At 39.3% G+C, this 17,257-nt stretch overlaps 2 protein-coding genes across 10 annotated transcripts in view; both read right to left on the bottom strand.

Annotated features, from left to right (window-relative positions):
- Positions 1 to 5,547, bottom strand: part of TTC21B (tetratricopeptide repeat domain 21B) — a 35,787-nt gene extending 30,240 nt beyond the window's left edge. For 2 of the 9 annotated variants that reach the window (XM_035566442.2, XM_035566466.2), the window contains exons 1-5: positions 5,424 to 5,524; positions 5,172 to 5,301; positions 4,066 to 4,176; positions 2,601 to 2,767; positions 260 to 382 (exon numbers count right to left, since the gene is read on the bottom strand). In XM_035566442.2, the coding sequence (XP_035422335.1) occupies positions 260 to 382; positions 2,601 to 2,767; positions 4,066 to 4,176; positions 5,172 to 5,301; positions 5,424 to 5,510 (618 nt within the window). In that variant the 5' untranslated portion in view covers positions 5,511 to 5,524. Of the gene's footprint in view, positions 1 to 259; positions 383 to 2,600; positions 2,768 to 3,973; positions 4,177 to 4,677; positions 4,735 to 4,877; positions 5,089 to 5,171; positions 5,302 to 5,423 lie in introns of those variants that run through there. The other 7 variants (XM_035566434.2, XM_050711532.1, XM_035566477.2 and 4 more) reach the window with 7 other exon arrangements.
- A 7,366-nt stretch (positions 5,548 to 12,913) lies between these two features.
- LOC118259429 (sodium channel protein type 1 subunit alpha) overlaps positions 12,914 to 17,257 on the bottom strand; it is a 66,321-nt gene continuing 61,977 nt past the window's right edge. The window contains exons 24-26 of the mRNA XM_035568949.1: positions 15,553 to 15,657; positions 14,423 to 14,693; positions 12,914 to 14,082 (exon numbers count right to left, since the gene is read on the bottom strand). Coding sequence (XP_035424842.1) covers positions 12,914 to 14,082; positions 14,423 to 14,693; positions 15,553 to 15,657 — 1,545 coding nt within the window. The remainder of the gene's footprint in view (positions 14,083 to 14,422; positions 14,694 to 15,552; positions 15,658 to 17,257) is intronic.

The following is a 17,257-nucleotide window of genomic DNA, read 5'->3' as shown; positions in this document are numbered from 1 at the left end:
AGTTTGTGAGAACTCTTATATTCCTCAAATAATTGCATAAGTGATTGAAACTTCATTTCTGCTAAAACCTACTCAAGGTTATGGACAAAAAAAAATCTAGCCAACTGAACAAAAAATACGACAGCTATATTTTACTTCTTGTATAAGCTCTATTCTTATGGACAACTCTTCACAGAATCTCTCTAATCAATAACGATATCACATACTACAATAACTAGTATCACATTTTGAAAGCGTTCAAGTTATAAAGTAAACTTACTTTACCAAGGAGAGCAAAAACGTCATTCCCTTCCTGAAGGGCTTCATCAAAGTACTTCACAGCTTTTTTGATATGAGTTTCTTTCCCACAGGTGAGATCAAGCCATGCTTTCAGAATCAACCCCTGTAAAAAAACAAATTATAATTCTTAACTAACCAGGTAAAAAAAAAAAATACTGTATGGAATAATAAATGTAAATAACTTAATAATAAAATAGTACTTAGAAGTGGATAAAGTAATGTATTTTAATTAAATATTTAAAATATGTATTTGAAATTATAACCAGTCTACCACACAAGCTAAATATTAATAATTCGTTCCAACATTAAATTGATCAAATAGTTCATTTACTTAAAGGATTAAAAATAACAATGGAAATGAAATAGTCCAACAAGCTAAACAGGCAGAACAAAACCTCATGGAAATGATCACATAAATGGTACGGATATTTTCTGCAAATAGAGTATTTTTTTTAATGTTTGTATAAGACATTGATAAACTCATGGTGTAATAAAAAAGAAGAAACTGTTTCCTTCAACTACATGATTAAAAAAACGCTTGTCCGTGAAGGGCAAAGATCTGACCTTTCTTCATATTCCCTGCAGTACCATAACAAAAAGAGGCATCCAATTTATTAACTGAAAGTAATAATCTCTTCAGTGAAAAGACATATTTCACCTTCCAAAAATTCTATTTCTGCTGTATATTCCAGACAATTATTGCTTTAATTAAATAGGTCAAATCTATTATGAAGTGATGGATTATTTAAACAAATTATATTCGCCATGAAAACAAAAAAAATACTATAAAACACGAGGTCTTTTTTAATATAAAATCAAATAAGTGTCTCATATTTAAGACTCAAAATTAGTAGAAGACCCATATTTTGTAACTGCTAACAATCACTGTCATAATTTCATTATGCAACAAAAACAGCCTGAAAATCATATCCTCAAGCATGTAAAAGAATGAGAGGAGGTTTACTTTTTTTTTTTTTTTTTTAAATGAGGAACACAATGAAATACCTTATCAAAACAAACAGTATATACTAAGTAAAGCATACATCACTAAGTTTAAGGATAAACCCCCAACCGCCTCCCCCAGCAAAATCTAAAGCACAGAACTTCATATTCTCAAATTAGAAACGGGGATCTAGATAACTTATAGGAAAGAGGAATATCATTTGTTTATATTTATATTTAAATCTTGATGCACTTTTTAAAATGCGCATGTCTCTCTCTAAAAGACACCCCCAAAAACCACAATTATTTGAGAGACATTCTGCATTTCAGCTAGAAATTTCTCACTATGCAACATTTCAAAAATAGTGTTTCTTAAAAGAGGTGAAAACAAAACAAAAAACTACTATGGTTTCAATAAGCAAAGTCATAAATATTGCTATTTTCCTATTCCTTTTAGAAATTAATGTACTGTTTCAAGATCTTTTTAACTATTTCTTCATTTTTAATAGATAATTTTTTACTAGTAACTACTAATTTTATTAATAAACTACGACAGTTCAAAAGTTAAGCTGTTTCTAAAATCTGTAATGTATTTTCAGAAATTGATGTTCAGTATAGTTGAAGATTTAATTCATGTAATATATCGGAAACCATAAAACTGGATTAAAAACTGAGCAATCTACTGCACCACACAAAAGAACTGTGTTAAATACTAGTGTCATTTATAAGAGTGCAATGCTGGAAAGAGAACAATTATGCCTTCAATATTAATTGAATTCAACAAGTAATTTTTTTCCTCTCTCCTTGAATTCAGGCTGATATCTTTAAAAATCATTAATACACTAAACTTTTACAAACTCTTCTGAAGATTAAAGATTCTTAAAAATAGCAAATGTCAATGTCTACGTAAATGCAGAAGACATTGCTACATACAAGACCTACACAAATTTTAAAATAAATTACACTCAGTAAAACCCTATGCAAATTTTGCCTTTAACAACTGCTGAAACTGAAAAGCCTCAATCCTCTAGTTATTTTTGAATCTGTAGATTCAAGACAGATGTCTCCCCCTAGTGAAAATCTTTTCTTTTAAAATCTACTGTGCACCATGACAATTTCTAGCAAGTAGTAAACCTAGCATAACTACGTACTATTTTCATTAGCTAATGCAGGCCTTTCGTTTATTAACTGACAATGAACACAGATAAAAAAAGGCACTCTAAATTCTACTTTGTCCCTGTCAAATACAATTAGGGTATTTAAAAGTGTTAGAACACAAAGTTCATTAAAGGAAACCTCCAAACAGCATTGATGTAGTAAACCTAGCTTTGCAGTATACATAAGTCCTATTATTATTTTACATAGAAAGAAAAAGTTACCTCTTTATCACCATTAGAAACTTTTATCATCCTATCAACATATTCACGGGCTTTGTCCTCACGACCAAGATGCCACAAAAATAAGCCAGCAAAATACAGAGCCTGCTGTCCTGCAATTTTACGTTGCTCCTTCATTTTTGTATCCAACTCTAGAATAGCATCACGATCTGAAAAGGTTTTGTTTAGATCAGTTATTGATAGGGTCTCAAAATATTACAGGAAAGCAGCACATAAGCCAACGGCTTCCAAAGCAAACATTGTTTTCTGTATCACACATTGATAAGTGCACAGGTATTCCCTCCCAGTTAAAATTATTAATTGGGTACAGAAGAGGGTTTCCATTAACATTATCATTCTGTGATTCTGTGATTTGAGCAAGAAGCCAGCTATTTGTCAGGCTTCAGATTTGTGGCTGCAAATTCTGCCAGGTGAACGTAAACTTATCACATTTATATCAGTATCTGCCAAGTAAACAACAACTGCAACTCAGTCTTAAAATGCTGAACACAAGAGGATTTAGGTCCAGAACCCATAGAAAATTTGTACTATATTTCTTAACACTAAAGCTCATTTTCTTATATTCCAAATTTTATCATCGTACCCTCATCAGGTTAATCCCATATAGAAATGTTTGATTTGGCATATGGGACTTAATGCCAAATATTTTCTTTTGCCCGCATTCTTTTCTGGTCCTCTTTTTAGGAACCATTAAAATCGAACGTCTGACTCTTACTGCTATGACTTTTCTCAGAGGGTCTTGAAATGAATTATAAATTTACTACCCTACAATATTACTCCCCAGAGACTGAAATAAGAGCAAAGTCATTAGTCAGAGCTATTTCACATCACATTGATTGATGAAGTTGTTGACACCAGTTATAAATCTGCAGTCAGGAAAACATCACTGCAATAAGTTAATGACAACTCAATTTACCTCACAGACTAAATACGCTTTTGAACATATAATTCTTATCAAAATAACCCCAGTTTTCAGACTGGGGAGAGACAGAATTACCAATGTTTATCAAATCCACCAGAAAGTACCACTGTTCATCTAATTCTTTTCTCTATTTGTGAGGTCAGCGTAACTTGAAAAATAGAAGTACATCGTATTTAATTTTCTTCTAAACATGCAACTCTACTCAAAAGAGCTGATATCAGACAACAGCAAACAAGAATCAGAAGAAGCTTGTTTCAAATTTTTTCCTCTTTATAAAAGACTTTTCATCACAGTAAGTCAGTCAGTTTTTTAGTGTTTTATTTTAAAACAGTATTACTTTTCACAGCTTTGTATTTTGGTGGTTTTGTTTACAATCTTCTTAAATTTTACTCAAAGTACTAGATACTAAGTTAAATGGAACACTGGGGTATACCTTTCGTAGTTCAGTAGAATTAATCTACAGATCTCAAGTCTTAACACACACCTGTTAAAAAATATGAAACAATACCAACTTAATGAGCATACTTGGATTAGGGCTTATTTTGTGGGCATAAATCAGAGCCATCATTGCACACAGTGACACCTCCTGTTTGTTTTTAATGGTCTCCAGTTGTCGAATACCCTCTTGGATGTCACCTAGTGAAAAGAAGAGCAGAATAGGCTGTAACATCTTTCAAGATCAGCATCAAAGACTCCTGATTCCTTTTACTTAACTTTTTTCATCATTCATTCATTTTCACTTGTTTATGCAAGTCTTTGAAAGAGGCACGGGAAACAAAAAGAAAGTATTTCAATGCAGAGAACCTGAAAGGAGTTATGAGCTAGTTCTGTCAACTACCATGAAAATTAAATCCATCATTATTATTTGTTACAGAGCATTGGGCTGTTCGTTTATATAGCCAGGATTTTTTACTTGCCTTGTTTAAGTGTTCCAAACATCTACAGGAAAAAAAAACGTCTTGAAAAATAAGAATGCATGACTGTAAACCAAGAAGTATCAGGGAGCAGAGGAAAAGATGTAGCATCTCAAAGTCTCCTGACTCTCTCCTAATCACTTTCCACAGCCCTCCTTCACTTCAGACCACTAGCTGGTATTACATGACATACATGAAATACCTGGTTTACCTAGATAAATACCTCAAAGCAGTTGAATATCTATGAAGATCCTCCCAACAGGCATTAGCTGTCATTTCCCTAGATGCAGACGGATACAGCAAGGTTAGGGACAGTTGTATTGAAAGGAAGAGATATGAGCTGGAACCAGCAAATTTATCTTTGTGATACAACGCAACGGGCATACGGTTGGGTACCAGATTCCCTCCAAGAAAACTGTTTACCTGACCAACATCCACAGAGTCACTAAATGAGACAGAGAGCATCACCATTCCTCACTTTGGCACTAAGTGGTCTAAACCGGTATCATTCAAAGTGTGTGTACATGGGGTGGGGGAATGCAACTACGTAGCGCTTGTACGTGGACCACTAAGTGCTGGTGATCTCCTCACCACAGAGGACATTCAAACCTCGCTGACGTTATATTATTTCCATTCAATAGCCGAAAAAGCGAATCTTGCCGTGCGAGGCAGGCCGGAGGAGGCACAGAACCGCTCCCCCCCCGCGCCCCACGTTACCTGTCCGCAGGGCGCCGTAGGCCCGGTAGAAGTGGAATACGGGGTGGCCGCCCAGCTGCCCCAGCGCCTCCTCCGCGGCAGCCCGCAGGTGGTGGAAGTAGCCCTCCTGGCAGTAGTAGCTCAGCAGCGCCTGCGGGACACACAGCCGCGAGTCACCCGGACAAACGCCTCACCGTGGGACGGCCCCGTCCGCAACCGCCCGACGAGACCGCCCTGCTGCCCCCGGCCCCCCCTCCCGCCCTCAGCGCGCACCCGCAACCCCCCGGCGTCCATCGCCACCGCCGTTGCTACCCAGCGCGGCCGGAACGGGCGGGGAAGGGCGCAGCGGCAGGCGGCCATTGGCTGGCTCGCAGCATTGCGCCCTACCGTTGGCTCGAGGAGAAGGGAGGCGGGAGAGACACAGGAAGCAATACTGCGCCCGAGCAGGTCCGGCGCTCCCATTGCGCGCTCGGGAGGTAGGGGCGGGGCCACCTGGGCAGAGGCGGAGCACCTGGAGAGGCAGTTGCCATTGGGTGTTACCGGGCGGGCGGCAGGCGATGAGCACGCCTCGGGGGCGGGGCGGGGCGGGGCTCGCTGCGCCGCGCTTGGAGGGTTCAGATCTAGTGGAGAAAGGCGGGCTCGTCAGGCCGAGGGACTTGGGATGCAGTCAGAATCGTAGAATCAGAATTATAAAATCATAGAATCATTAAGGTTGTAAAAGTGATAACTACCCTTCAGGTAGTTGCAGAGAGCAATATGGTCTCCCCTGAGCCTCCAGACTAAACACCCCCATTTCCCTCAGCTGCTCCTCACAGGACTTGTGTTCCAGGCCCTTCACCAGCTTCGTAGCCCTTCTCTGGGCTACGCTCCAGGGCCTTGATGTCCTTCTTGTAGTGAGGGGCCCAAAACTGAACACAGTACTCGAGGTGCGGCCTCACCAGAGCAGAATACAAGGGGATGATCGCCTCCCTGGTCCTGCTGGCTACACTATTCCTGATAAAAGCCAGGATGCTGTTGGCCTTCTTGGCTGCCTGGGCACATAGCTGGCTCATGTTCAGGCAAGCATTTACCAACACCTCGAGATCCTTTACCTCTGCACAGCTTTCCAGCCATTCTATCCCAAGCCTGTAGTGTTGTGTGGGGTTGTTGTGGCCAAAGTGTGGGATCCAGCACTTAGCCACAGAATCACAGAAACATAGAATTATTAATGTTGGAAAAGACCTCCAAGATCATGTGGTCCAACTGTCACCCTACCACCAATGTCACCCACTAAACCATGTCCTTAAGCACCACGTCCAACCTTTCCTTGAACACTCCCAGGGATGGTGACTCCACCACTTCCCTGGGCAACCTGTTCCAATGCCTGACTGCTCTTCCTGAGAAACAATGTCTCCTAATTTCTAACCTAAACCACCTCTGGCGCAACTGGAAACCATCCCCTCTAGTCCTATCACTAGTTACGTGCAAGAGGAGGCCTACACCAGCTCCCCACAACTTCCTTTCAGGTAGTTGCAGAGAGCAATAAGGTCTCCCCTGAGCCTTCTCCAGACTAAACAACCCCGGTTCCCTCAGCTGCTCCTCAGAGGACTTGTGTTCCCGGCTCTTCACCAGCTTCGTAGCCCTGCTCTGGACATGCTCCAGGGCCTCAATGTCCTTTTTGTAGTGAGGGGCCCAAAACTGAACACTGTACTCGAGGTGTGGCCTCACCAGAGCAGAACACAAGGGGACGATTACCTCTCTGGTCCTGCTGGCAACACTATTCCTGATACAAGCCAGGATGCCGTTGGCCTTCTTGGCTGCCTGGGCACACTGCTGGCTCATGTTCAGGCAAGCGTTGACCAACACCTCGAGATCCTTTTCCTCTGCACAGCTTTCCAGCCACTCTATCCCAAGCCTGTAGTGTTGTGTGGGGTTGTGGCCAAAGTGTGGGACCCAGCACTCAGCCATATTGAACCTCATCCCATTGGCCTCTGCCCATCAACCCGTCCTGTCCAGGTCCCTCTGCAGGGCCTTCCTATCCTCGGGCAAATCGACACTTCCCCCCAGCTTGGTGTCATCTGCAAACTTACTGAGGGTGCACTCAATTCCCTCATCCAAATTATCAATAAAGATATTAAAGAGGATGGGCCCCAACACAGACCCCTGGGGAACACCACTGGTGACCAGTTGCCGTCTGGATTTCACTCCATACATCACTACTCTCTGGGCCTGGCCGTCCAGCCAGTTTTTAACCCAGCAAAGAGTGTGCCTGTCCAAGCCATGGGCTGCCACCTTCTCCAGGAGAATACTGTGGGAGACCATGTCAAAGGTCTTGCTGAAGTCTAGGTAGACCACATCAACAGCCTTTCCCTCATCCATCAGGTGGGTCACCCAGTCATAGAAGGAGATGAAGTTGGTCAGGCAGGGCTTGCCTTTCATGAACCCATGCTGACTGGGCCTGATCCCCTGATTGTCCCATATATGCTACATGATCGCATTCAAGATGACCTGTTTCATCACCTTTCCTGGCACCGGGGTCAGGCTGACAGGCCTGTAGTTCCCTGGTTCCTTCTTACGACCCTTCTTACAGATGGGTATAACATTAGCAAGTCTCCCATCATCTGAGACCTCTCCGGTTGACCATGACTGCTGATAGATGATGGAAAGCAGCTCGGCAATGACATCTGCCAGCTCCCTCAGCACCCTCGGGTGGATCCCATCTGGCCCCATGGACTTGTGACAGTCCAGGTGGAGCAGCAGGTCTCTAACTGTTTCCACCTGAATCATGGGGGTTTCTTCTGCTCCCTGTCTCAGTCTTCCAGGTCGGGAGGCTGAATACCCTGAGGATAACTGGTCTAACTATTAAAGACAGATGTAAAGAAGGCATCGAGAATCTCAGCCTTTTCTTTATCCTCAGTAGTCATGTTCCTCACCACATACAGTAGAGGATAGAGATTCTCCTTGGCCCTTCTCTTACTGTTAATATATTTATAAAAATATTTTCTGTTATCTTTTACTATAGTGGCCAGGTTGAGCTCATGCTGGGCTTTAGCCTTTCTGATTTTTCCCTACATATGCTAGCAACTTCCTTGCGCTCTCCCTGAGCTGCTTGTCCCTTCTTCCACTGGACATAAACTCTGTTTTTCTTCTGGAGACTCAACAAAAGTTCCCTGGTCAGCCATGCCCCTCTTCTTCCCCTCCAGCTCATCTTACAGCACACAGGGACAGCTTGCTCCTGTGCGTTGAAGACTTCCTTCTTGAGAAGTGTCCAGCCTTCCTGAACCCCTCTGCCCTTCAGGACTGACTGCCAAGGGACCCTCCCTACCAGTGTCCTGATGTCCTGAACAGTTCAGTCTGCCCTCTGGAAGTCCAAGATAGCAGTTTTACTGACCTTGCTCCTGACTTCTCCAAGAACAGAGAACTGCCATTTTGTGGTCACTCTGTCACAGCTCCAACCACCACATCTCCTACAAGTCCTTCTCTGTTTGTGAACAGCAGGTCTAGCGGGGCACCCCGCCTTGTAGGCTCACTAGCCAGCTGGATCAGGAAGCTGTCTTCCATACACTCTGTAGCTGCGCTGTCCTGGCCCTTCAGGCATGGCCAGTGAGGAGGCCATCTCCATCCTGACCCCTAGAAGCACCCTTGCTGGTGCTGCAGGGCCATGCGTCAGCCGCTGGGCCTGGGCCTCGGCCTGAGGCCTAAGCTCAGGTAGATGAAGGAAGCCGTGGGCTAAGAAGGAATTTCACCATAAATGCCATTGACTTGCTCCCTTGAGTATTTACATCAGTTACTGTCTCAGTTTGAAATGGAAGGCTTTGAGAAATTAATTTTATCTTTTTTTTTTTTTTTTTTTTTTTCTGGGCATAAAACTAACTCGCCCACACTCAGATACCACAGTATTGAGCACTTCAAGCTATGTAAAACTTCTCTCTAGAAATGAAATAGCAATAGAATAAAATCAAATACAGAAAGCTATTCTCCTTTCTTTCCTCATGGTGAATTAGAGACGGTAAATCTAGTAAAATTCAAGTTCTCCACTTGACATGGAGGCACTGTCTGTCATTTCCAGACACCACCAACAATCATTCCTAAATAACTTTCCTTTAGAATGGATGTCTTGTCCATCTAACGTGTAAGCGAAAACCACCAGTAAAGCTATTTAATACAAGGAGGCAAACCAGTCTTGCACTGAATTAGTAGATGACAATGATTCTTCAAGAGGAGACAGCTTTCAGAGTAAGCTTTTAAAATTAATTCATCACATACGGCTCTACTCCATCACACATTGTCCATAAAGTAAGAAGTTGCTAAAAAAGTGAAATATAGGAATAATTGCTTTTCCTTGATGATCCTTCAAAAAATGAAAAATAAATAAATAATTAAAAACAAACAAACAAACAAAAAAAAGCAAACATAAATTTTCAAGAGATACTTTGCCTGTACTGAAGTAATGTTTCAGCTTCTTTAACATTGGTAACCTAAAATAGATACGAGAAACAATTATTCTTATGTTGCTATTACCTGCAATCTGCAATCATAGTGACATAATGCTAATTTATCTTAAAAGCTACCTCCCTGAGAAAAGCAAAGTTTTAAAACGTGGATAGAAAATTAAATAACGTTATTCAATTTACTACCTATTTTTGAAGCAGTCTGTTCTTGTTGGTTTGTGGATAATTTCCATACTTTCCACGGTAACTTTTTAAAACATATTTTGTCTACATCTCAATCTGAAAATAATTATTTTTTTTACTTTGATAAGCTTTTCTGTCAAAGTTTTAGACTTTTTTATTCATAATTAATTTGAGAACAACTTTAAGGAGAAATTGAATTATGTACATGGGAGAAACACTTTTTTAAATTCCCTCAAAAGATCTGTAACAAGTTTCAGGAAAGATGAAATTTTATTCCTATGTTAATAACTCAGGCATGTGGAATATGATAGCTCACAGACCGGTTTTATACTAAGTTCAGTGTTCAACACTGACTTTTTTCATTGTAACTTGTAGGAGGATGCAATATAAAATAATGTAAGCATATAAAATTAATGTCTTCATAAATTCACTGAAGCAATTGATAAGGAATAAGTGACAGGCCCACTTCCCAGCTGCATTTGCTTTTGTCAATATGAGTATTGAAATGATGATGACTGAAATATCACAGACAACATCTTTCAGGAAAACAATGGTTCAGAAAGGTTCTTTAAAAAAATCTGAGAAAAAAAAAAAAAAGTCGTTTATTACAATGCTGGTTCACCATTTTCAGAAATGTTCCTGAATATGAGATGTTCTGTGTCGTATCTGTGAGTAGCCGTCAGCAAGAATAAATTGGTTCTCAGGTTCAAAGTTGGGAATACCTTGTATCTAGTACTATTTTCAGTCCTCGTTTTCTCTTTGTAAGTTCGAGAATGCTCAGTTTTTCACATTCCTGTAAATGCTGTGAGCCTCCTAGGATGCATTCAGGACAGCTCTAATATTTGGCTGTTGATGACTCCAGTGCATGGAGTGGCTCCGTTAACTCATGGACTTAATCTGTGCAGTATTATAGAAATATACAGAATCATCGTATTCAGTGTCTAACATGCAAAATTAGAAATGTTTGGAAACATACCTTTTTAAAATTAATGTCAGATAATAAAGACAAAAAGAACATACAATAAAAAATGTAATCTTTATTATTTTGGCGCATTAATGATGTTATTTAGCATCAGTTAGGGTAATAGTAGCATTTTCCTGCATGCAGTTCACTAATATAGTATTAGTCAATAATCTTAATAAAAGTAATCTGTATTTAATTTTCCTGTGTAAGAAACATAAAATGTCCTGATGTGTTTGATTAAACAATTTTGCTACTTTTTCTTTGTGAAAAAATACTGTGGACCCAAGATAACATTTAGAACTGTTCTAGTGCAGTGTGAATAATAATAAAAACATAGGTGAGTAAATGTGAGGGAAAAAAAAGATTCTGTGAAAGGAAGAGTGTATCTGAAAACTTGTGATGCAGGCACTGCTTAGACATTCAATTAAAACTTCACATCTTTTTTTCAACTGCAAAAAAAAACTTAGAGTTTTAAAAGCAAATTATGAACTTATTTTGCAGAAAGTATTGACATGTTTGCAAATACAGTAAAAAATAAGACAACTATCTGTTCTCTTAGTCATATCTTGTTCTCTGGAGTTCTTCTGTGGAAGAGTGCTATGGACAGAAAGTAAAAAAAAAAAAATGGTGTGACATCAACCTGAAGATAAAATTCAGTTCTTGTTTTATGTACATAATGCTGAAAAATAAAATAAAATGATTTTTACAGTATTTATATTTGCTTATAAAATTCTAATATTATTTTCAACAGGTTTAGTATTTTTAAACGTCTGTACAGTTTGGATATACACTATATGCTTTTCACTGAAAATTCAAAAATGTAAATCAAATAAGCTCCTAAATAGCTGCAAAATATTGCTTAATGGTATGGAGGAATGAGGTCTCGAATAGTTTATTTCATTTAGTTCTGATGTATGGCTTCCCATATTTAAGAATCCTGGACGGTCAAAGGAACAGCAGCATAGGCAATATAAACATGCATTGATAGCATCCAAACTATCTATAATGGTAGATAATACGTAGTTTAACCTGTTGAAAGCTTGCAGACTACACTTATTGTGGTACATATTTGATGCAATAAATGTGCTCAGGTCATCATTATCTGTTTGCTCAAACATGCACCACAGGTTAAAAATTACTATTTACATAGCAGAGGGCTTTTCATTAACATACACAACATCAACCTTACTGAGAGCTGAAGATGGCTAAACAATACTGCAGGATAAAGCAGAACAACATTATAAAGGGCTCTTTCTGATTATTTTGGCGATTTGAGGGCAGGTTCATTTTGTATGCAGAAGGACATTTGACAAATACAGAATCTGTGACTCCAGACCTAGAAAGAAGTTTGCATTTTCTGAAACTTAATGGTCTGTGCAAAAAATAAATAAATAAATAAATAAAATAAAATAAATAAAATAAATAAAATAAATAAATCTGGTTTTACTGTTCTTGTGAGTTACAGGGGACTTTACAGGCATACCAAGACTGGTTTGGTTGTGATATAACATGAATACATTAATTAAGCACCTCAGAATTTATTATTCCTTTCCAGAAACACTAGCTAAAATCAGTTGTTCTTCGTGACTTAATGTTATTTTCATGCATGATCTATAAGTGCAGCATGCCTTCATGCAAATCATTTCTGTGTGTGTATTAGTCGCATAGTAGAACACCTGGCTCTTATACCTGTAAAGTAGTGCTTGACCCCCTTCCCCAACAGAAGCCCCATTTACAAAAATAGTCACATATAATAAACAACATATGAATAAAAAAAAGATGAATCCACCAACACAGATTTGTAAAAATCTGACATATGTGGCAGTTGAAATGCAAACAGTGGATATAGTTATTGTATTGTTTTATGCTAAACACACAACTACTTGGTTTGCACCCCTTTATCTGGTCCCTACAGTCTGAGTAGCCATTTTTTCTCTCCTCTTCAGCAGTGTCAGCTGGTAGTGATAACAGTAACCTCCTGTCAAGGTTGTTTCTCCATGTCACAGTCACAGTTACTGACAAGGGGTCACTGTCTTTTAATAGGCACTGACCTTTAATGTACAGTATATTTGTAAAAATTGTCAGTTTGGCATAGACCTCCAGCAGCAATCCTGTTGACACAAACACATCATCCTTACAGGCTATGAACTGTTTTGTACGTAGATAATTTTGCTTGCTATTTATTTTTATTTTTGAACATCCTTGTCTTCCTTTTCATGCTTTTCTTTGACTAGCCTTGTTACACGATCATAAGAAGGTGGACAAACTGCCGTTGATGCGGTTATATCAGTTTTCTCTGTAAATGAGTTTTCATTTAACTTATCAATAAGGATTTCATCTTTCATACCCTGACCAGCTCCTCCTTCCATTTTGTTTTTGTTATAGATAAAGGAAGCTTGTTTTACTGTTCGTTTTAAAAGGTGACGTCTGTAAGCACGCTGAATAATGACAGCAGATACTTCTTCTTGTTTTCTTTTTAATGTTGTTGTAATTGGTTCATAGGAAGCTTTTGAAGGGTTTGATGCCATAAATCGGTCTTCCATTTGTATTCTGAGGGCATCCATTTCCCCACTTTCCCCCAGGACACGCTTTGTGAAAGCAAACAAGATGTCAAGGCAGTGAATTCTGTCTCCGCTTACCATGGGCAGATCCATTGCAATAAGCTGGACTTTGTTTGGTTTGGGTAGGTGAAGAGGTGGATCAAGTGCTGCTGCAAAATCAGACAGTTTCTCAAATTCCATAAATTGTGTTGCATCTGGATCAAACTTCTCCCAGACTTCATAGAACATCTCAAAGTCATCCTCGCTCAGGGGCTCAGCACTTTCTTCAGTGGCAACACCAAAGTTCTCCAGAATCACAGCAATGTACATGTTCACCACTACCAGAAAGGATATGATGATGTAGCTGACAAAGAAGAAAATCCCAACGGAAGGGTTGCCGCAGTCGCCTTTAACAGAGCTCCCCGGATGAGCTTTGTTTGGGTCACAGTCTGGCTCCCCACTGTTCAGAATTGGGGCTAACAAACCATCCCAGCCAGCAGATGTGGTGATTTGAAATAGGCAGATCATGCTGTTGCCAAACGTTTCAAAGTTGAACATGTCATCAATCCCAGCTTCCCTCTTAACGTAGGCAAAGTTGGACATGCCAAATATCGCATAGATAAACATGACCAGGAACAGCAGTAGACCAATGTTGAACAAAGCAGGAAGAGACATCATCAAAGCAAAGAGCAGAGTGCGGATTCCCTTAGCGCCTTTAATGAGACGCAGGATTCGACCTATTCTGGCAAGTCGGATGACTCGGAATAATGTGGGGGACACAAAATACTTTTCAATCATCTCAGCTAAAAACATACCTAAAATAGGAAAAAAATATATATATATTACCACTTAATCTCCATATTATAGTGGTAATTTAGAAAAATAGTTTTAAAATTGATGTTCTGTGTAGCAATTAAAGATATTCCGTGTATTCTTGCATAATTTGTTACCAGTTATACTTAATATTTGCTTGTGCAATATATGTTGAATGATTACAATTATGATAGCTGGATTAGGTACGTTATTAGATAAAATGAAAACTTTCATAACAGTTATAAACCTTGCAATGGCAAAAGCCAACTGCATAGCTCTATTGAGTAAAAGTTCACATTATATTTATTTGACTGTCTTTTTAGGTTAATAAACACAACTTACCTACTATTGAGAGAATGACAACTACAAAATCAAAAATGTTCCAGCCTATAGTGAAATAATAATGTCGGAGTGAAATTAATTTCAGGACACATTCTCCAGTGAAAAGGACAATGAACACCAGGTTTATCCAGTATAAAATATTTTCCATTTCTTTACTCTGGTCATCAGTTTCTACCATCATGGTAACCATGTTAAGACAGATAAGAATCATGATGCTGATGTCAAATGCTTGTTGTGTCACAAAATCAAAGACCATGCCTTGGAATTTGTTCTGAGGAGAAAAGAAAAAAAAAATCCAATATAAACTGTAATTGTTTTTCTTTTCCTTTTAGAAGAAAATAGAAAAATATATGTGGTAAAGCCTATGAAGCTTCTATGAAAATATATCTAGGTAACTTAACTATAGTAGTCAAATCAAAGTGAATACAACAATTTAGTTCAGTCTACTTTTTTTGTATGCTACCTGGCAGAATCATGAAGTTTAGCTCTGTTGGGTTCTGATTTCACTGTTACCTCTTTTTTCATGCAAGCTTTTGCCTCATGCACTTTCTGTTCTGTGAAACAAGTAAGACTGAGCCCTTACAGAAAAACAGAGAATGAGATCATGTGATTAAACATGGTCCTTCCTTAAAGGATAGCCATGAAAATGGATCCATGGAAATCATACAATCACTTTTAATTTTGTGTTGTAACTTCTGTTTGGCTTTACTATCTTACCATTCCTTTTTTTGAAATTACTTCAAATAATTGAATGGGAAAACATTAAGCTTAGTCTAGACTACTCATTGTTGCTTTTTACTGTGAACATTTTTGCTTGAAATTTTCAGGAAACATTACAGCAAATCCAGCAAATACATTAAAAAAAAATCATCAAATGGTTTCAAAATACAGAAATTTTGTAATGTATTATGACTGATGGATCATAAATCAAGAGAGTGTTAGGTAATTTTAAAGACAATTTTTGAAAGAAGATATGTTGCTTATAGTTTGCTGAGCAAAATACTCATTTTTCCTGACTGATAAACCAGCTAATGGTAATTTGTACATGAATACAAACTGGCTCTCTCTATATCAGTAAAAATTTGCTGTTCATAAATAGCTATTGGCCTGATATATAGAAATAATTTTACCCCTGGTCTTGGTATAGGTTTTTGCGGTTTTTTGGATCCCAACTTTTTCATTGCATTGTAGTATTTCTTCTGCTCTTCTGTCATAAATATGTCTTGACCTCCAAAGTGAAAACATGATATCAAATCTGGTTATAATCACATTTATATTCAGTGTTGAAAATTTTTTAAAGTGAAAGGTGATTAATAACATATTTATTATGTATGTGTTACTGTGAGGACACAAGTATAAACTGACACTAGGAGAATGATATGCACAAGCTTGAACTGCTCTTACCAGTAGCTATCTTCAGTTAATACTAACATGTACTATGAAGCTTAGTTAACCATTTAGTGAATTTTTAGTTTAAAGCTTCATTATATCTGGAGATAGGCCTACATACGCTGTCAGAAATGATAAATAGGACATCTAACTCAATTACATACATAGGCCCCAGTATTTTTTTTGTCAGACTTTTAGTACCTGACACAGACTAAAAAGTGTCATGTCTGACGAAGGTGATCCCCTTTTGTAACTGTTTTGAAATGGCTTCTTGGCACAATGCCTCTAAATCCAAATAGTAAGTCATTTTTTACCAGGGCTAGTCATTTTTGTACCAAAACAGATTCTAATTCAACTAATAATGACTTTCTAAAAATCACACCTTATAGAATATCCTGAGTTGGAAGGGACCCATAAGGATCATCAAGTCCAACTCCTGGCACCACACAGGTCTACCCAACAATTCAGACCATATGACTAAGAGCACAGTCCAAGCGCTTCTTAAACTCCAACAGGGTTGGTGCCTTGACCACGTCCCTGGGGAGCCTGTTCCAGTGCGTGTCAACCCTCTCAGTGAAGAACCTCTCCACGATATCCAGCCTGCCTCAGCTTGACACCATTCCCTCGAGTCCTATCACTGGTCACTAAAGAGAATAGATCAGCGCTTGCCCCTCCACACCCCCTCGTGAGGAAGCTGTAGGCCACGATGAGGTCCCCCCTCAGCCTCCTCTTTTCCAGGCTGAACAGGCCCAGTGACCTCAGCCGCTCCTCATACGTCTTCCCCTCTAGGCCCTTCACTGTCTTTGTAGCCCTTCTCTGGACACTCTCCAACAGTTTGACGTCCTTTTTGTACAGTGGTGCCCAGAACTGCACACAGTGCTCGAGGCAAGGCCTCACCAGTGTAGAGCAGAGTGGGACACTCACTTCCCTCGACTGACTAGCAGTGCCATGCCTCAGGCACCGTAGGATACAGTTGGCCCTTCTGGCTGCCAGGGCACACTGCTGGCTCATATTCAGCTTGCTATGAACCAAAACCCCCAGGTCCCTCTCTGCGGGGCTGCTCTCCAGCATCTCGTCGCTCAGTCTGTACGTATAGCCAGGGTTGCCCCATCCCAGGTGTAGGACCCGGCAGTTGGTCTTGTTAAACTTCTTGTTAAACGTCTTGTTAAACCTTAAGGAACATCCTTCTCTCAAGAGTTTATAAAAAGCACTGCATATGAGTAACTTATAGGTAGCTGTTCTCTATTGGATAGGCAAACGTTGGTCAGTCATTTAGAAAATCAAGATTAGTGACTAAAGACATAGTTGTTTGGATAGATGTGCTTATATTTCGAAAAAGTGGATTTTCATGGAAGTTATCATGATTGTCTTGATGGTTAAAATGCCCCAAATACTCCAGGTAACCTGCCAGAAGATTCAATGAGAAAAATGATACCTTACACTAAT

The sequence above is a fragment of the Cygnus atratus genome, chromosome 6 (assembly GCF_013377495.2).
Source record: "Cygnus atratus isolate AKBS03 ecotype Queensland, Australia chromosome 6, CAtr_DNAZoo_HiC_assembly, whole genome shotgun sequence".
NCBI classification, from domain to species: Eukaryota; Metazoa; Chordata; class Aves; order Anseriformes; family Anatidae; genus Cygnus; species Cygnus atratus.
This window is presented reverse-complemented; position numbering and strand designations above follow the sequence as displayed.